This window comes from Canis lupus, chromosome 1 (assembly GCF_003254725.2).
Source record: "Canis lupus dingo isolate Sandy chromosome 1, ASM325472v2, whole genome shotgun sequence".
Lineage (NCBI taxonomy): Eukaryota > Metazoa > Chordata > Mammalia > Carnivora > Canidae > Canis > Canis lupus.
In genome coordinates, this window is record NC_064243.1 from 91,371,813 (window position 1) to 91,392,461 (window position 20,649).

At 43.8% G+C, this 20,649-nt stretch overlaps 1 protein-coding gene across 1 annotated transcript in view; it reads left to right on the top strand.

Moving 5' to 3' along the window:
• The window catches only part of VLDLR (very low density lipoprotein receptor), a 35,040-nt gene extending 15,684 nt beyond the window's left edge, over positions 1–19,356 (top strand). The window contains 18 exon segments of the mRNA XM_025423422.3: positions 538–660; positions 2,074–2,196; positions 3,920–4,291; positions 4,390–4,512; positions 4,600–4,722; positions 5,181–5,300; positions 5,449–5,574; positions 6,608–6,779; positions 7,379–7,538; positions 7,540–7,598; positions 8,475–8,593; positions 9,134–9,273; positions 9,600–9,741; positions 10,534–10,680; positions 11,538–11,621; positions 11,999–12,079; positions 13,156–13,325; positions 14,190–19,356. Of these exon segments, the coding sequence (XP_025279207.1) occupies positions 538–660; positions 2,074–2,196; positions 3,920–4,291; positions 4,390–4,512; positions 4,600–4,722; positions 5,181–5,300; positions 5,449–5,574; positions 6,608–6,779; positions 7,379–7,538; positions 7,540–7,598; positions 8,475–8,593; positions 9,134–9,273; positions 9,600–9,741; positions 10,534–10,680; positions 11,538–11,621; positions 11,999–12,079; positions 13,156–13,325; positions 14,190–14,225 (2,420 nt within the window). The 3' untranslated portion in view covers positions 14,226–19,356.
• Positions 19,357–20,649: the final 1,293 nt, after the last annotated feature.

Consider the following 20,649-nt stretch of genomic DNA (forward strand, 5'->3'; position numbering starts at 1 on the left):
CATTCATTCATTCATTCATTCATTCATTCATTCATGAGAGGGACAGAATGAGAGAGAGGCAGAGACACAGGCAGAGGGAGAAGCAGGCTCCATGCAGGGAGCCTGACATGGGACTTGATCCTGGGTCTCAGGCGGCACTAAACCGCTGAGCCACCCGAGCTGCCCGAATGTTTGGCTCTTAAACCTTATGAAGCACCTGAAGGGCCTGGAAGAAATGCACAAAGAGAATATAACTATTACTTAAACTCAACAACAGAAAACAGGCAAAAATTGTAAGGTATCTCTGGGTTGTAAGGTAAGGAGCAACTCCTGTCTTACAGTGACTTCCATATCCTCCCACTCTCTCAAACAAATACCTTTCTCCTCTGGAGGAAAAAAAAAGGATTTTTCTAGTGTTCTCCTGGCTATTGGCAGTTGGGCACTAATTCACTCAGTTTCATTATTGGAGCAAAATATATCAACAGGTAGTTTTACCTCCAATGGGAATATAAGGTCTCAAGTGACTTTAACTTTAATCCTGCCAATACGCTTTTGTAGTAAAGAAGACGTGTGCAGAGTCTGACTTTGTGTGCAACAATGGCCAGTGCGTCCCCAACCGGTGGCAGTGTGACGGGGATCCTGACTGTGAAGATGGTTCTGATGAAAACCCAGAACAGTGCCGTGAGTGACTTGCTTTGGACTTTTAACTTGCTTGGGCTGTTTCGTGTCTCGTAGCTCTAAGTATGGTTTCATCTAAAACTTGGTTTTAGTTTCCTTTGCCTATGTTGATGTGTAGGCCAGTGGACTCCTAGGTCAGCCAAGTCATTAACAGTTGATAAGTGTCCTTTACCGAATGTCCTCCCTAGTCTAACAAGACTGACATTCTCTTGGGTAGCTTCACTATTGAACATTTAAGACCGAAGCCAGCCGATTTGATTAAGAACTCCTTGACTAGGTGCACACATTTCAAATATTTGGTAATCATGACTCTGAGCAGATGGTACTCTGGTCCTGGAAGCTAAGTCAAGATATGAGGGTTCCCCCTTGGGCCCAGGATAAACTTTTAGATGCATAGCTTATGTTATGAAAAAAAAAATCTATTACTGAAGGGGTAAGGTGGCTAGAAAGAGGGTGACATCATGATTTTTAACAAACCTGGTACCTAAGGTTATTAAAGTACAGTCAAGTTTACAGCTTATTTTTAATAAGAGAAATTACGTAGGTAGGCAAATGTCTATCTGTGTCCTTAGGTGGATAGGCAGGGGAAGGTCTGTGGCATCACAGAGGAGGAAGATTTGGGACAGATAAATTGGGATCATGTGACTGTTGTGATGAAAAAAGTCGTGGTGTTCATTTCCGTGCGGTAGAGACCTGCCCAAGCATGAATAGTGCAAATCGAATAGGAACCAAGTTTAGTCTGGAATAGGATCCCAAAGCACAGAGAAGCAGAAAGGAAGATGAATGCCTCCATTTCCATTTTTGAGGCAAGAAATCAGAGGAGTGATAAGAACATTGGTCAGGGCGGGTAAATCACCACAGGTAAAGAGGGTCCACCAAGTCACGGCCCTGAGTCTTAGTGAAGGGTAAGTGACCCAGTGAGATCAAGAATCAGGAGGTGTCCCTGTCTTGTAGACCCAATGTAGGTTGTGAAGAAACCTATATGGGAATCTAGGCAGGGCAAGACTTCACAGGTGTCAGGCCATCCAGCCTTTAATGAAGTTGGAATTAGGTGACCTTATCTGCTGACAGATAACAAAAAAAAAAAAAAAAAAAAAAAAAAAGGTCAAGGAGCAGGCCAGCCAAAAATAAGCCCAACTGTGCCAAGTAAAACAGAAGTCCGAGTGGAGCCTGCCACGGAACCTTGAAGGAGTAGCACAGTCAAGGCTCTGGGGTGTCCTGCCAAGCAGCACGGTGGGCATGGCCTCCGAGCAGCAGAGTTAGCCAGTGATCTCCCCAGGCTTGGACTAGTAAGTGGAATGTCACGCATTCACCAGGCTGCTGAGTTACAGGTGTGACCACTTGCAGGCAGCTCAGGAGCAGCAGCTTTGCACTGATGCATTGAGAGGCTCTTTTGAGACTGTATATCATCAACAGATATGAGAACATGCCGCATAAATGAAATCAGCTGTGGCGCCCGTTCTACTCAGTGTATCCCAGTGTCCTGGAGGTGTGATGGTGAAAATGATTGTGACAGTGGAGAAGATGAAGAAAACTGTGGTAAGAAGATCAGTGTTGAGTGGCTAATCCCCCAGACCCTTTTTCTCAGAGAAGGGTGGGCAGGGGGAAGGAAGCTCACTGGAGCGTCAAGATGCAGCTCCACTGACTCGCTTTTCAGTGACTTCACTCTCTGCTCAGCTACTTGGCCTTCCTAACTGCCCTAAAACTCTGACACAAGTCCCCCTGGTTACTGACCACTGCTTGCTTTGGTGTGGGCTCCTAGGCAGATAGAAATGAGAAGGTAAGTCATTCAGGGCGCTGCCAGTTAGAAGTAGCGCAGAGAGGCCATGATGATGTGGGCATCTGTGAGTGTTAGGACAGGGATTCACGGGCCTTCCTTGCTTGGGCTCAATAAAACCATCAGGAAACTAGGGCCAGCAAGCTCATTCCTAGGTCTCAGGGTGGCGTCTGCTTCTTGGAAATGAATTACTGGAGAAGCATATGAGCACATCTTACCCCCAAACTAGATTCTTTCCCCCCCCCCCAAACTAGATTCTCTTCTTAAGCTTTCTAAAGGTTAACCTGGCACAGAACCATGCTAACCACCTTGCCAGCAGGTACCCAAAGAAAACCTCACCCAACTGATGGTGCTTTTGTCTCTTCTCATAGTTCCTGCCTGTCAAAGTGAGCTCTGTTTCCTACGCTTTCATGTTTCTGTTCCTGGAAAATGTGTAATAAAGTGCTACATGTTCCAGGAGAGGCCCTGGGAAAATATCTGGGTTGAACAAACATTGCTGTGAGCACTCTTTCAAGCTACCGCCCTTTTATAGAGTCCCTAGAGCTACAGCTCCCAAGGCTGACAGGCCCGGGGCCTCCTGACGCAGCAGAGTACTTGTGAGCTGAGCGTGCTTACAGTCCAAACACCAGTCTTGCGTGGAGAAGTCAACTTCTGAGGTCAATAACACTGCACCTAGTCCAATGAGTTTCGGTGTTCAGTCTTAGAATTGAGCTTTATGTATTGGTAAGCCCTGGGGCTGCCAAGTGTTTCCCTTTTAAATCTTGCTTCCCAAGAGAGTCGTGGTCTCTACCCTAATTACCACCAAATTGTGACCTTGATTCATTCGGCAGGAATTTGAGTCAGAGTACAAACTGGCTAGTCTGCCTCGCTGAGCAGCAGCAGCAGCATACCAGAGGACTAGACCTGAGATTCTAGCCCTAGCAGTGACTTTCTAACACTTGAAAATATTTAGGACCCATTATCCCTGATCCTCATTTGAAGGACCGACAGAGAAGGAACCAGTAGGGTAGCATAACATGATGGCTTCTTCTTAGTCACAGTGTCATAATGCTTTGTTATGAGACTCTGATTGCCTGTATACCTGATACGTGGTAGTCTCAGCAGATGATCTGAACTGATTAGATGTCCATTTAGAGATAGCTCAGTCTTTGCCGTTCAAAACGAAATCCCCCGGTCAGGTTTAAGTTATTCACTGCTGTCCCTTTAGGAATCTGGTGTGGTTCTCCTCTCCAATTAACTTCTAGTCTTCAGCTCTTTTTTTGGTCCTTTATTTCTCTTCTTACTCAAGTGTCCCTGCATCTTGCACACTGAGACTGCTTACTAGTCCTCCAGGAACTTGGATATTGGTGGAATGACTTGGCTTTTAAGCGAAGCTGGAAAGCTAGGGCCGGTGGTTGGAGATCCCGCATGTCATGCTGTGAGACGAGAGCCTGGAAGGCATGCCGGTCCCGCAGGCTCTCAGTGTGGCCTGCTCTCTCCCCGCAGGCAACATCACATGCAGCCCGGACGAGTTCACCTGCTCCAGCGGCCGTTGCATCTCCAGGAACTTCGTCTGCAATGGCCAGGACGACTGCAGTGACGGCAGCGACGAGCTGGACTGCGCGCCCCCCACGTGCGGCGAGCATGAGTTCCAGTGCAGCACCTCTTCCTGCATCCCCCTGAGCTGGGTATGCGACGATGACGCCGACTGCTCCGACCAGTCAGATGAGTCCCTGGAGCAGTGTGGCCGCCAGCCCGTGATGCACACCAAGTGCCCAGCCAGCGAGACCCAGTGCGGCTCAGGCGAGTGCATCCACAAGAAGTGGCGCTGCGATGGGGACCCCGACTGCAAAGACGGCAGCGACGAGGTCAACTGTCGTAAGTAGCCACCTTATCAGTCCCACCTGCTCTGTGCCCCCCTCTCAGGGTCTGCCTGGATGGCTTGGCTGACCCTTCCCGCCCCACCGCCTCTGCAGCTTCGAGAACCTGCCGGCCTGACCAGTTTGAGTGTGAGGACGGGAGCTGCATCCATGGCAGCAGGCAGTGCAACGGTATCAGGGACTGTGTGGACGGCTCGGATGAAGTCAACTGCAAGAACGGTGAGGGGCTCCTCCTGGGGGTCAGTCAGAGGACTGCTCTGAGCAACCCCACCAAATGGAATCTTGCTTTTGTGTTTCTCGTTGTAGTCAATCAGTGCTTGGGCCCTGGAAAGTTCAAGTGCAGAAGTGGGGAGTGCATAGATATCGGTAAAGTATGTAACCAGGAGCAGGACTGCAGGGACTGGAGTGACGAACCCCTGAAAGAATGTCGTAAGTGGAGGGGTTGCCTGAGCACAGTTGGGAAGGTTCATGACATCACCCCTAGCTAATGCTGGGTGGACCCTGCACAGGGCCTGCTTACACCACTTTTAAGGAACCTAGTCCAGTTGTTGGGCTTCAGGGTGGCATTTTTTTATGCCTTAAAAGCAAAAGCAGTGACAGACTTGTTCATAGTTTTAAATTCCTTAAAGATAACTCATCAGCAATGGAGATACTTGGCTAAGTACTACGTAGCCAGCTGGTAACCTGCCAAGGAGATTGGGTTTCCTATTCCCCAAACCCTCTGAGATGCAGATCTTGAAGACAAATTTTTGGACCTTAGGAAAATCATGGGTTTGACCAGACTAATTAGATAAGCGATTGCAAAAATCCGGGAGTGTAAATGTTAATCAGAGCACATATCAATTTGGAGTAAAGTGTGGGGTAACTCTGGTCCCTTTTTATTTCAGACGTAAATGAATGCTTGGTTAATAATGGTGGCTGTTCGCACATCTGCAAAGACCTAGTTATAGGCTATGAATGTGACTGCGCAGCTGGGTTTGAACTGATAGATAAGAAAATTTGTGGAGGTGAGTCCAGGAGGGAGCCTCAGCCCTAGTGCAGGGCGGGTGGGAGGAGGCTGTTGGGGGTAGGGGTAGTAGAGGAGGAGATGGGAAAGGACAGCATCTCACTATAGGTCATGTAGGAGCAGAAGACTAATGTTCATTTCCCTCCTAGATATTGACGAATGCCAAAATCCAGGAATCTGCAGCCAAATTTGTATCAACTTAAAAGGCGGTTACAAGTGTGAATGTAGTCGGGGCTATCAGATGGATCTTGCCACCGGCGTGTGCAAGGCAGTAGGTAAATGGACTTGGACTGGTGTTGCTACCTTTATGAGTAACCGCTTGCACCAAGGGTACAGCCAGTGATTCCCAAGAATCAACTAAATATGGAATTAAAATAGTATACAGCCCTTCCTTGACTTATGATAGAGTCTTACTCCAATAAACCCATTGTAAGTTGAAAATATCCTAAGTCAAAAATGAATTTAATATACCTAACCAAATAAATATATATATACCTAACCTACCAAATATCGTGGCTTAGCCACACCTGCCTTAAATGTGTTCAGAACTCTGAAGTCAGCTTATGGGGGGGGCAACATCTTCTAACACAAAGCCCCTAAAATACTGAATGTCTCATGTAATGTATCGAGTACTATACTGAAAGTCAAAAGCAGAATTCTTGCAGGGGTGCAGGTAGATGTCAGTGCATTAGATGTTCACACCCTCGTGATCCTGGGGCTGGTGGGGAGCTGCGGCTCACTGCCACTGCCCAGCATCATGAGAGAACATCATAAGAGAGGACGGTCGCACGTATCACTGGCCTGGGCAAAGATCCCAACTCTAAACTCGAAGTGTGGTTTCTACTGAATCCAAACCACTTTTGTACCATTGTAAAGTTGAAAAATCCTAACTGGAACCATCCTAAGCCGGGGACTGTCTGTACTCCGAGCAATGCTACTTATTCACAGTGCCGTATCCTACGTTAAACAAAAGATCCTTTCCCCGGACACCTGCTTTGGTCAGCTTCTTTTGCATGTGATACCATGAATACCTACCAGGTTTGCTTACTTTCTGCTTCCCAAAGTTGAGTGCAATCTGTGAGTAACGTGCCAGCCACCCTCCTGTTGAATGCCGTGACCCCAGGACTGCCTCCTTGAACAGCGCAAAGTGCTTGCAGTTTCCTGGGGGCACGGACTGCTGCCAGCACACTCGTCAGGTGTTTCAGCGGTGCCTTTACTTTATAGATGCTCCTCCTTTGGGAGAAGGTGACTCGGAAGGACCTTGCCTTCTCACAGCGAAACTTAGTAAACCTGACTCTTGTCTTGTAGGCAAAGAGCCAAGTCTGATCTTCACAAATCGAAGAGACATCCGGAAGATTGGCTTGGAGAGGAAAGAATATATTCAACTAGTTGAACAGCTAAGAAACACTGTAGCTCTTGATGCAGACATTGCAGCTCAGAAACTGTTCTGGGCTGATCTGAGCCAAAAGGCCATCTTCAGGTAACTTGAGTTCTCTGCTTAAGTGCTTCAGCCTAAGTCTTTGACATGTGGTCTTTGGGAAGGTTTGGAGGAATTTCTAGCTCCACTCTAGCATCTAATTAGCTGGGACTCTTATGTCTGGACACTGATTGATTCTTCAACTATTAAGTTACCATTAGTTCCTCATTAGAAACTAACCATCACGTATGAAGTAAAAGGTGGCTGTAGCTATAGGATTATAAACAAAGGACATCTTCACTTCTCCTCTTGTCACCCCTTACTCTCTAATTAATGGATACCTTTTTCATAGTTGCTACCAATAGAAATGGTAGTGGCAGCTTTTTCCTAAGGGGAACTCTAGAAATTCAGATGGTAGCCACTGCACCAAACAGCTTTGCTTAGAAATGTGTCATTCTTGAATATCGAGGTGTACCAGCAGCTACATAACAGTATTATTTAGCATCGGTAAGAAGCACAGTTAAATAATTGGAGTGGTGAGCGATGGTGTTACCAGAATTTCTTCTGAACAAAGTTGTGGATCATTTTGTAAGCAGGAAGCCCATTCTCCAGGCTCTGGTGGTATCAAACTCCTAAATTTCTTGTGACCTATTCTGTTTCAGTGCCTCAATTGATGACAAGGTTGGTAGACATGTTAAAATGATCGACAATGTCTATAATCCTGCAGCCATTGCTGTTGATTGGGTGTACAAGACCATCTACTGGACTGATGTGGCTTCTAAGACTATTTCAGTAGCTACCCTAGATGGGACCAGAAGGAAGTTTCCTGTTTAACTCTGACTTGCGGGAGCCTGCCTCCATAGCTGTGGATCCACTCTCTGGGTTTGTAGTCTGTTTTTCTAGCCTTTTGGATGCTATCTGTATGCCAGGAGCTTTCCTTCTGGCCGGAATAATATTGAAACCCCAGGACACACAGCTCCCCCACAACAAAGCAACATCCTATTTAAGATGTCATTGGTGCCACAGTGAAGCAAGTGTGCTGCCTTATCGGCCCTCTCTGGCAGTATGACCGCCGGGTGACATGAAGGAAACATATTTGATGCACACCAAAAGCTGTATCTTAACCCTGATGGCCACCCAGCTTCTATGCTGGGTCATTTTCTATTTTAGTCTGAATGCTTTGTCAGGTTAGCTCCAGGTGATCGAACCTAAGTATTAGCACTTGTTGTGAGGATTTTGGTAACCATGTTACTTCAAGGCTTTTGTCTAAATGTCCAAGTTGTGTGAAAGTCTACAGTGAAATAAATGGCTCTCTCCAGCAACACTTGACAGTGTTTCCCTAAATTGGTGCTAAGTAATATAGGAAAGCAGCTTAGCAAGTTACTAAAGCTGTGGTAATGACCCCTGGCCCCGTAAATCCTCGCTAGAATGGTCAGCCAGCCCCTCTGATAGAACCTAACACATATTCACCTTTCAGTTCTCTGAAAGAATTGGCCTTTTATAAAGAAGTCTATAACCTGTGACTTGGGCTTGAAATATAATTATCACACTTAGATAGATTAATATAGCTCATAATGAGCTTGTATATTCTTAGTGTTAGCTTCTGTTTACTCAGGACATAATTTGGACCTGTTCCTGTTACTGTTGGTCTCTAGACTTTTGTAGTCATTCTTTAAATGTGTGTCTCAAATTACACATTTATCCCTTCTAAACCACTGAGGCTTTTTTTTTTTTTTTTTTTCATTTAATTCTTCCCAGGTTTGTGTACTGGTCAGACTGGGGAGAACCAGCTAAAATAGAAAAAGCAGGAATGAATGGATTTGATAGGCGGCCACTTGTGACAGTGGACATCCAATGGCCTAATGGAATTACACTTGGTATGTCTGTCCTTCCTTCCTTGGCCACCAACTCAATGGTCTCTGCTGCTTTCGCTTCCCTCCATAGTTTATTCTGGACTACAGCAGACAGCTCCCATGGTTCCTTTAGTAGCAAGAATTTTGGATGAGAGTAACTGACCAATGCAAGTCGAGTACTGGCCTTAACGAATTACATGCTCCATCATTACTAGCTTTTTGGTCCATATGGACCTAATATGTGACATGAATTCAGTGCATCTTGGGCCTTGGCAACTCTCATCCATTAGGGGAGAGCAATATGCTAGCTTCCTTTAACACTTCTATAATGTGAGTACCATTTCTTAAGTCAGCTCCTTTGAAAATCTTAGCTGCTCCTTGAATCCCCCAGAATGAGTGTGGGTACAGATTCTGCATGCTGCCTCTCCAGGTTTCTGGGACCCCATTTGGAACCCATGCTGGAGAAGGAACCATGAGATTAGAATATTGGATTCTCTGGGTATTTTCAATGGAAGCCAGGGTGGTGATGGCCTATCATGCACTGACAATTCTTTCCCTCTCTAGACCTTATAAAGAGTCGCCTCTACTGGCTTGACTCCAAGTTGCACATGTTGTCCAGCGTGGACTTAAATGGCCAAGACCGTAGGATTGTCCTTAAATCTCTGGAGTTCCTAGCTCATCCTCTGGCGCTAACCATATTTGAGGTGAGATGTGTGCATCATGTCTAAGTGTGTACCTCTGAGTTACTTCAGCACTCCCGGGGAGAAAGGACAGAACAGGGATGGGGAAAGGAAGGATGGGTGGAGAAGCATGACCTGAGAAACTGCTCTCACTGCCATCATGGGATGCATTAGATACTCGTTTCCTCTAGCACTTTAAGAAGCCCCAACTTGCTTTCCACCAGTTTGACATCTAACCTCCCAGAGCAGTGTTCAGTAAAGTTGCTTCATTAAATTACCAGAAAATAAGATGAATACAGTATCTATGGTCATCATTAGGTGTACCTGCTAATTTGGAGGTTCTGTTTTAGGATCGTGTCTACTGGATAGATGGGGAAAATGAAGCAGTCTACGGTGCCAATAAATTCACTGGATCAGAGCTGGCCACGCTAGTAAACAACCTTAATGATGCCCAAGACATCATTGTCTATCACGAACTCGTCCAGCCGTCAGGTAACATGGACAAGCACAGCCCTAACGTCTGTGAGGACGGCAGCATGATGTAATAATACCTGCTTGGCTGCCAGTAGCTCTTGAGCAACTCAACTTGCTCTAAAATGGAACTTTCCCCTCAATACCCTACCTCGAACACTTCAAATGTGTTTGTTTTTTGTTTTATTTTCTATATGTTCTTTGTTATTTTCTTATGTTCTTTTCACTTCTGACTTCCTAATGAAACAGAACTTTAGCTCCTCCCTTCCCTTCGTACCTTCAGCATTCAGTCTTTCATTCAGGCTTTTCCATACCTCTTGGCCTTCATTCCCTTGTACTAAGACTATTGCACTACCCTCCAAATTAGCTCTGATACCACAAACTTTTCCTACCTCTATGTCATGACACATCTTATATGTAGATCCTCAAACACATCTGGTCATACCAAGTCCTGCTCAAAATACTTGACTGATACTATCTGAATGAAATCTTCAAACTCCCTCTAGCTGGGATCCTTCCCCTGAGAATCTAAGGGGTCCTCAATCTAAGTAGTGGGTCACTCCTGCCCCGACCTGCTCCCTCACCACCCATCTGTTCCAGGCATAATCCTTATGCCGCTTTCAAGAAGTTTCTTTGGATCTGTGGTATCCTTAGAGCATGCTGCCTGTTGTATTGGTTGAACTTCAAGATTGGACAGAGTTAGACAAGTATCTTCTCTGGGGACAAGGACTCATATCTTCAGCATCTAGAACAAGGCTTTATATATAGTAAATACCAGAATGCCTCTCTTAAAGGACTTTTGTCTCTGGATAGGTAAAAACTGGTGTGAAGAGGACATGCAGAATGGAGGCTGTGAATATCTGTGCCTGCCAGCACCACAAATCAACGATCACTCTCCAAAATACACGTGTTCCTGTCCCAATGGGTACACTCTAGAGGCAAACGGCCGGGAGTGCCACAGTAAGGCTTTGTACTTTTCAACCACAAGCAGGACATAATGACAGGCAACAGAATGAGACACTTAGCCATAAAACTAGCCTGGATGTTAGGAATTCTGTCTTAATTGATTCTTGGAATAGATTTGAGAACATACCTGCTACTGACTGATGCATGCCAGGTTGTTCATGTCATTACATCACAAACTGACTTCTCACTCGTTTCAGCATTAGGTGAGTCTACAGGTGACCCAAGTGTGAATGGGACTATCTCGATGTTCTAGTTAGTCCCCTAACAGCACTGAGCCAGCCAACTCACAGATAATTAAAACAAAGCCTTAGTATTTTCCTCCAGAGAGAGAGGCCATGGTTACAGGAAACCTTATGGCCCCAGAGGGCGACACCGTCTTAAACTCACACTTAAACCCAACTTGATTTTCGTCCTCCTTTCTTAGCTTTTGGTTGAGTGGCAAATTAAACTCTTAGGTTGTGAGCAAGGAGCTCCTATGGTGAGGTTTTTACTAGCTAAATATGGAGTCCCTGCAGAGACTAGCTCGGTTTACTGAGAAAGTAACTGTAAGACAGTCTGACAATAAGACTAGTACTATCCTCGAGAACATTTCTTGTAACTTCCAAGACGGTGTGGCCATGCATCTTTTCAAATTATCAGGTTCCAAATGCTGACTGTGCTGTCCAGAGTCTTGTGGGTCTCTGGTTTTTTGTGAAGACTTCCTTTCCACTTTGACCATGCAACTTAGTATAGCAGTGACTGGTTTTATTTCCCGTGGGGTTCATATAAACCCTCACATGGTTTGTCTGGAGGAAACAGCTAACCACTCTGGAACCTTGGCATTAACCAGGTTCTTGGTCTTTATAATTCAGGTACTGCAACTACTCTGACTTACAGTGAGACAAAAGATATCCACACAACAGAAATTTCTCCAACTAGTGGACTAGTTCCCAGAGGTACTGGGCCTATACTGCAAACTGCAAATCTCAACTAACAGCCACACTCTTTGTATTTATTGCTTAAATAATTAATGCAGCCCTGTAACTACTAGGTCTGCTCCTAGCTGGTAACCTACATTTCAGCTCCAAAGCCTGAAAGCCTGCAAATCTTAGACTGACCCGACTTATTAAGATTTCTACTAGACAACTATTAGTGAAATAGCTATTCTAGCGTGTGACTGTCAAATCCTTCTAGACCAGTGCCTGGAATGCAATGCAGTAGATACTGAACGGCAGTAGTGGGTGCCAGGGCATGAAGTGCTCCACCAGATTGTTCAGTTTCTCAGTCTGAGCTCACATCTCCATCTAAATGGATTCCTTTCCTTCTCCTGTAGGGATCAATGTGACCACAGCAGTATCGGAGGCCACTGTTCCCCCAAAAGGCACTTCTGCTGCCTGGGCCATCCTTCCTCTCTGTAAGTACACTCCCCACATTTCTGGATAAGCTCGTTAGACACCAACTAGATGGGTATTTCTAATCCATCTAGAGACATCCCCCCCATGACACAGTACTCATGACACTGATTCTATTCACTCCCTCCCCAGCCTGGCACACCGAGTTGTGTCCATACCTTTCTTTTTGATGGTCTCGTTGGCACAGTGAGTGACAGTGATGGAATGCTTAAGTATTACATGAAAGATGCTGATTGCTCCCTACCTCAGAGTTTTTAGTCTTTCTTGTCCCCTTTCATGCTACATTCCTGTAGGTAAAGAGCACTGATCTATTCTCCTTTTAAAGGTGTATAATGCTTCATAGAGAGGAGACAAACAAATGCCTAAATGCTTTCTTGAGGAGTTGTAGGACTCATAGAGGGTAAATTAAAAATACTTAAAAATTCGGAGACTCAGGCAGCCCTGGTGGCTAAGTGGTTTGGCGCCGGCCTTCAGCCCAGGGTGGGATCCTGGAGACCCGGGATCAAGTCCCATGTCAGGCTCCCTGCATGGAAGCCTGCTTCTCCCTCTGCCTGTGTCTCTACCTCTCTCTCTCTCTCTACCTCTCTCTCTCTCTCTTTCTCTGTCTCTCTTGCATAAATAAATAAAATCTTAAAAAAAAAAAAAGAATTCACAGACTCAGGGGGAAGAGCCTCTGGAGCAATTATTAGGCATGGGGATTTCTAAGGGTCTGTGTGCTAATGGTCACTTAATTGTGGAATACTGGATTCCACGCTTAGCTACCACACCTGAGGGACTACTTGAAAAGATTTCCAGAGATTCCTGAAATTTTAATTCAGTTGGCCTGGAAAAGGGCCCAGGACTCTATGCTTGCCCAAATGGATGTGTTGAACTTAGCACCAGTCTGCAGAATAACACTTAACCACAGGTCTAAACTTGTTTCAAGTTCCGAGCCCATTTATATTCTAACATCCAGTTATGCTAGCTTCCTACGACATGACATGTTTATTGATGCCAAGTATGATGGATTCCTGAACATGACCTTCTTTGGTATGTTTTGAGACTAGACCCTGCTTAGTCACCCTCTGACTTTTTTCAGTGCTCTTAGCAATGGCAGCGGTAGGTGGCTACTTGATGTGGCGGAATTGGCAGCACAAGAACATGAAAAGCATGAACTTTGACAATCCTGTGTACTTGAAGACTACTGAAGAGGACCTGTCCATAGACATTGGTAGACACAGTGCTTCTGTTGGACACACGTACCCCGCAGTAAGTCAGCTTTGTGTCTTGATACACCATGGTTTGCGGTAGGACTTTCTGGAAAGGAGACCACTAACTCAAGCTCTGGCTGCTTGGGCTAGGAAGAGCCATTAGGATCACAGAGCCACCAAATACATCTACTACACCTGGAGATCAGACAGTCTAACCATTAGAGCATATGCCAGTCAGTTGATAAGCATCTGTTCCCTACAGAATGTCAGGTAAGTCAACCTAAGGCCATCACTATACTATTGGAGATATTTTTAGTTATAGAAGCTATATGTAAATATTAGCATGAACCAAGTAGCTCCTATTTGAACTGCCAAGTCAGCTGTCTACTGGACACTTACAAGTTTGCATATGCTATGCAAGGGAGTTGGCTTAAAGTCAGCATATTGAGCAAGATTCCTTTTGCCATAATTACCAAATGCTTACTGTAGCTAGCTTCCTTTCAGCAAGAGAGTTAGTCCCTTGGTCTTCAGTTGAAACCCAAATGGAGTATTTGGCCTTCACTTAGGGAACAGTCTGGACAAAACAAGAGCTCAGTGCTCCCTTCCAAGGTGTCTGGTGAAACAAAGAATGATGGTCAATTCATGGCACGTGTGTCTTTTTCCCATTTTTCTCCAGGATTTAACATCATTCAATGGAATGGCAGCATCAGCTCCGCTATTTTCTCTCTCCACCAAGTAGATACCACACAATTCAAGTTAAAAATGCATCAGTGACACTATAAATACTGTTTTAGATCTAACTTCCCTTCCACATCCCTTTGGTCTCTGAATGGCCAACTCAAAAGCAAGGTCCATTTTAGAGACTGGAATTACTACCAATGAGTGATCACCAAGCTCATTCTGTACTTTTTCTCTTCCACAGATATCAGTTGTAAGCACAGATGATGACCTAGCTTGACTTCAGAGACAAGCCTTGACCTTTGAGGTCTAAACCAATAACCCTCCACTTCGAAATGGTAACCGAGCCAGCGCCTGAAGTCTTTCTTCCTTCAGTCTGGAAGAACATCAAGATATCTTTACTTGGATCAAGCTTGTATACTTGATCATTTTTATATTACTTTTGTAAATATTCCTATCCACATTCTACTTCAGCTTTGGATGTGGTTACCAAGTATCTAATCCTTGAGTTTCTAGACAGTATTGCCACATCTGGCCAAATATGCACTTTCCCTAGAAAGCCATATTCCAGCAATGAAACTTGTGCTATAGTGTATACCACCTGTACATACATTGTATAGGCCATCTGTAAATATCCCAGAGAACAATCACTATTCTTAAGCACTTTGAAAATATTTCTATGTAAATTATTGTAAACTTTTTCAATGGTTGGGACAATGGCAATAGGATAAAACGGGTTACTAAGATGAAATTGCCAAAAAAATTTGTAAACTAATTTTGTACGTATGAATGAAATCTTTGACCTCAGTGGAGGTTTGCAAAGACTGAGTATTCAAACTACTGTACATTTTTTTTTCAAGTGCTAAAACAATTAAACCAAGCAGCTTAACCATGGTTTGTGCCTATTCCTCTAGGATAAACTTCTATCAACGGCCTGAGTAGTATCAAGCATTCTAACTAAATATGAGCTAGATGATATAGATGTTGATGTTGTGTAACTAAGCCTATAACTTGGCTTCTTACAACCAAGTAGTAAAAGAAAGTTCCACGGAATGAATATTTGTTCCCAAAATATTTATTTTATAAAAGAAGCTAGCTTAGCCTGAACCTAGAATTCCTCTTGCTTAGAGGCAGGTTCCTTTTCTGATTAATTTATTTCCTGATGTAGAAACTGATGCTCAGATTTGTAGCAATTCTGCTTCTAATACTTAAGTCTCTGTTTTCTGTGTTCTATCGTTATATATAGCTCCAGGACAAGTGCCTTCTTGTCCTAGAGCGAAGTGTGTTCGTCTTTTATAAGCCTATATTGCCTACCATGAAGAGAGCTGGAGAGGTAACAGGTAGTGCCCTTCTTGAACACTCTAATGTACTAGTTTCTCACCAGGATTAGCATCTCCATCCCCTGGGAACCTGTTAAAAATGCAAGTTCTTAGGCCCCTTCCCAGACCTGCTGAATGAGAAACTCTGGGAGGTAGAGTCCAAGAATATGTTTTCACAAGCCCATCAGGTGATTCTGATGTCAACTACAGTTTGAAAACCACTGTTCCAATGGGACCTCATCGAGAATCTGTAACATCTCATTTTTCAGTTTGGCTGGCATAGGATGGATTCCTTCTGTGGACAATGTCTGAAATTCTTAGTATGAAGAGCAGATGAGGAATTTGGGAAGAAGAAAAAGTAGCACAGGGATTTAGTAAGTTTTCCATCAGATTGGCCATTACTGCCTTTCTCTAAAATCTCAGGAGGTGAGCAAACAAGAGAAGACATGAGGCTTGGAGCCCTGGGAAGATGCTCTAATTCCAAAGAGAGGTGGGTGTCTGCTGCAGAAGATCTGCTTCCTCCTGGGACTCCATGACCAAGGCAGGAGCAAGAGGATGAAGAGATGTTTTGAGTTGCTAAATGATCGGTGGAGGATTCCTATTCTACTTGCACATGGAATATAAGTAAGGCAGCTGACACCTTGCTTGTGGCTTAGGCAGAGACCACCAATCTTAGATGAAGTTGCTTCTGCTGTATTGTTCCATAGATGCCCTATTGTGATTTTGGTCAAATGGTTTTTAAAATGAAAGAATAGGGGTGTGTGTGTGTGTGTGTGTGTGTGTGTGTGTGGTATGCAAGTCTGGCATATAGAAGGAAGAGGCTGTAGCTGTGAAGGTAGGACTCTGTTGTCTACCTGTTGCTTCCTCTTCAAATAGTCATTACAAGAAACAGGATGTGGCCTACTGACAGGGTACCTGAAGTGCCCATGTGATAAGTGCGTTAGTTTCATCATATCTCAACTCTGAAGGCCATTTGGTTGACCGGTACTTTGACCCAGCTATGATACAAAACCTACCTATTTCTTTTTTTAATTGGAGCAATACAGAATTCCCTCCTAGGAAGTTTGAAGATAGCAGTGTGTTCCCCCATTACAAGGACTGTATAGGATTAATTAACATCAAGGCCTAATTCCATAGTTTTTAGGAATAAAATCAAGCATTATTCTCTATCTTCTCTCTGATCCCAGTCCCTACTGGGTTCTTTTAAGTTCTAGGTCCCACTCTCCAACCTTCAAAGAGTCTAATGTATTTCCTTCTTTTACCTTGCCCTACCTCCAGTAAGTAGCCAAGGACAGAAACTCTAATTTAAGAGTTAAAAAAAATGAAGTAACTAGATATTTCTACTGAAATAAGAATAGTTAATATGGCTAGTCAATTCAGCATATAATATTAGTTCAAGAGGAACTAGAGCCTTTGGGCTTTAGTATCCAAATAAGAGCTGTAAGAATCCTACATGAAACATACTGGTGTAAGTTTGCTATGTCTGTAGTTTACTAGGGAAGGTGAGAATTAGTTAAGAGGTGAAATAGGGAGCTTATCTAACACTAAGAAGGAGATTTGGAGCTCAGTGTGTCATACAAAGTCACTGAACATGGGTCCTCCAGAGACTTTAGGAATTGTTACAAAGATTGATAAGAGATGAGTAAACAGATTTATGGCCCTTGGTAAAGAAATCCAGCCAAGTCCCTGAGTCCAAATTCTTCAGTGGCCTTTACAAGCTGTTTGGCAAAAAGAATTCCAGTTGTTCAACAGCTCCCTGAAGACATTCTCATAGCTATATTAGGGCCATAGCATCATCTTCAAGCCTACAGTGTTCTATTCTTGATGAACACAAGGCAAAAAAGAGTGGGGGTGGGGGGCTTCAACTTCCACACTTCTGTTCCTGGCATCTTTGGAAGTCAGAGAGCTCTAATCAAAAAAAAAAAAAAAAGAGAGAGAGAGACAGAGAGACAGGCTCTAGATAGCAAAACTACAGGGCATTTAAAGAACTAATTCTTTAGTTTAATATTTAGAAATGGGAGACCTAACTGAACTAGAATCCTTGATTTTAGCAGCAGGGTGACTTGCAAGAAGCATATGCACTTTTGCTGTGGTAACTTAGGGCCAAGAATTTAGAATACAACCTGCTAATCTTGATCACTGAGTTTGAGAGCTCCTCAGTTTCATAATCAAGTATCTAGCCTGACTCTTTGGAAAAATTGGCAATTATATGTTCATGTTTCCATCATACTATGGACCAACTGTGAGGTTTGGGAATACATAGAAAAAGGTTTCAAATATACCTTGTTTCCAAATATAGTGGACTTTTTTGTGCATATACCATCCTTGCCTGCTTTCACAGAGCAAAGGCTGAATCAGGATTAGCAGCGAGGTCCTATGTGTGTGAATTTTGGGGATCCACAGATAAGTTATTAAGGAACAGATGACAGAAGTGTCTCAATTCTCTATTTTGTCTCCCAAATCTATTGAACATTTCCAAGCCTGGCTCATTCAAGAAACAGGAATGAAGTGGGACCACTCTCTGACAATCCCCCTGTAAACCTTCCACCCAGAGTCACAGAAGCTGCTGTGGGCTCTGCAGGGGGCCCTGAACACATCATCAATAGTTTTCTTTTTCATTGTGTGTGAGGGGAAAATTAGGTGGTCAGCAAGGAGGTTCACAAGCATGGACCCTGGTGTCAGTCTTGACATGGTAGCTTGGGCAAGCTACTAATCCCCTCAGTAAATGGACAAGATGGAGACTGTCGCCATGCCATGGTGAAGGTTAAGTGAGAAGGCATAGACAGACTCAGCACCACCATGTCTGGCATTTAGTGAGTGCAAGGCAAGTGTTACTGCTGGAGGTTACTCTCGATCTATGCCTTTATTTGTATTCATTGTGGCACGATCTAGAACCTCCTATGTGACTTTACCAGGGAGGGTTACAGTAACTTGACTCATTGAGCACAAGCATTAGACCTTGTCCCAAGTGTGTTCCACTACACCTGTCTGATGAGATCTAGGTGTGAATTTCAGGTAGTGATATAACCTTTATACAGTTAAAAAAAAGCTTCAAGGGTTCCATGATTTAAACCCTAGACATTTAGCCTGTGGGTTTCTGTTCCAATCTTTTGACTTTACTGCCTAGAACATGGAAATAAATATTTGGTAGCCTACACAGTCTTTGGATGGTGCTAAAGCATTTTGAGTTTCCCTTAACATCTTAATAGTTTAATAATGTGTTAAATAAGTGCTGGCATGTATTTTTTTTCTTTTGATCTTCACAACAACCCAAGTTGGTAAGTGTCTTCATTTTATGATGTGAAAATTGAGACCACAGATTCCAAACCCTATATGCTTCCTGCCATCCCCTCTCAGAAAAGGAGGCAGAGACGTGTAAAGGTTAAGCCAGATGTCACACTACATGTTTGCTGAGTCCCCTTTACTACTGATAGTAGGGATCCCTCAGTAGTTTCCCGGTGTGTCAGATGCCCTAAATGGCTGGCATCCAATATAGTGGTGTACCAGTAGTATAACACTAGCAAAACATTGTTATGTGTGCCATGCTTCAAGATGCCAGAAGTTGCAGAATTATTCTCCTTGTGAAGTAGAAGTAGATTACTGGATTGCAAAGTAGAAGAAAAAGATCCCCTGAAGGAATTTATGGACAGGCAACATCCCTCCTGTGTACAAACTGTATCAAAACCAATCATACATTGTAAGGTTCTCACAAGACATACCCAGTAAAACAGGAATAACTATGACTTAGGTCAAGTGACTGATGGATCTTAGATATTCTGGAATCTACCCGAGACCTAGGTATTTCTCTATTTATACACACGCACAGGGAGAAAAGAATTCTTTGCATAAAGTGACTGGCTTTGAAAAAAAACTACCTTGCCCCTTTTAAAATGTCACTCGATACCAAAATGTGATTTAAGAGCATATAATGCCTTGGGATTCTAGAGCATACGGCTACATTATCATGCTCAGGATCTTCAGAATTCTATAGACACATGTTGGAATGCATCAAGTCCTGCTGACCTGTAGACAAGCATTTTTCTTTTATTAATGAACTGTACATGTAACTTAAATAAAAGTTTATTTTTGAGATGACGGTCCTAAGACTTTCCTTGTTCTACACAACTTTTTAAAAAGCTTTTCCTCAAATCTTTCACCTTTATGCAACTGAATCACTGAAGATGGTTCAGTCATCCCTTTCTGGAAAACAGCTTGAGCTGCCTAGATCTGGACTCATCAAGCTGAAAGGATGGGAGATGTCCCCTCTCTTGTCATACTTAGAAATACAATTAGTGTCTCTCTAGAGGTAGCCAAAACCTTGCCCTTCCACACTCTTCCTTCCCACTCCTCTGGTAGGAGAAATGACAATCAAAGCTACTATTACCAGGGAGTTAGGCCAGAGCCTCCTCCCTGCTCCCTGTGGGTGACAGAGAACACATGCTTCCTGCCCAAAAGGGGTTAGCCCCAGGGTGACAGGACAAGACAGGCCTTAACAGACAAGTAAAATCATTTTGGTACTTCCCCTCATCAGTTCTTAAGTGGTTTGTGTTGAAATTCATGTATGATAAGCCTACATGTTTGTGAGCCTTAGAGATAATTCCATCTGAAACTTGTCCAAGCAGTAGCCCCCACTTGTTGAAATCATGCTGCATGCTAAACCTTGAGATTGGCTCAGGGAATCCAAAAATGTCGTGGGAGGAAAATAAGCTGAGGGAAAAAGAAACTGCCAACAAAACAATACAAAAAACAAACCCAACTTTGAAAGCTCCAGAGTGAGTCCTTTGTGAATGCAATGATTCACTTAATGAGTGAAATGTTAAGTGAATACTGGCTGTGCAGTGATAGGAATGTGGTGAGTTTGGATGTGTCTCCTGACTACTTCATTAGCCGTGGCCATAGGTAAGCTGCTTACCATCCAAACCCTCTCCTTCTATGGAAATTAGAACACCCACCTGGCATAGGGTTCTCATAAGAGAAAGAAGCAACACCTATAAAGTGCTTCACTCGAATAACTACTGTCCTCCTCTCCAGTGCCAAAAAGTCATGATTCATTTTTTTAAAAAAAAGTTAAAATGTTTTACTGGTGTCCTCTTGGAGATCTGAGTTTGATCTGCATGCTCACATCAAATCCCACTTGCGAGAAAACATAGAACCCTCTTATACTGCTGGTGGGAATGCAAGCTGGAGCAGCCACTCTGGAAAATAGTATGGAGGTTCCTCAAAAAGTTAAAAATAAGGCTACTCTATGACCCAGCAATTACACTACAAGTTATTCGCCCAAAGGATACAAACATAGTCAAAGGATACAAAGGATCTGAAGGGACACCTGCACCCCAATGTCTATAGGAACAATGTCCACAATAGCCCAGATATGGAAAGAGCCCA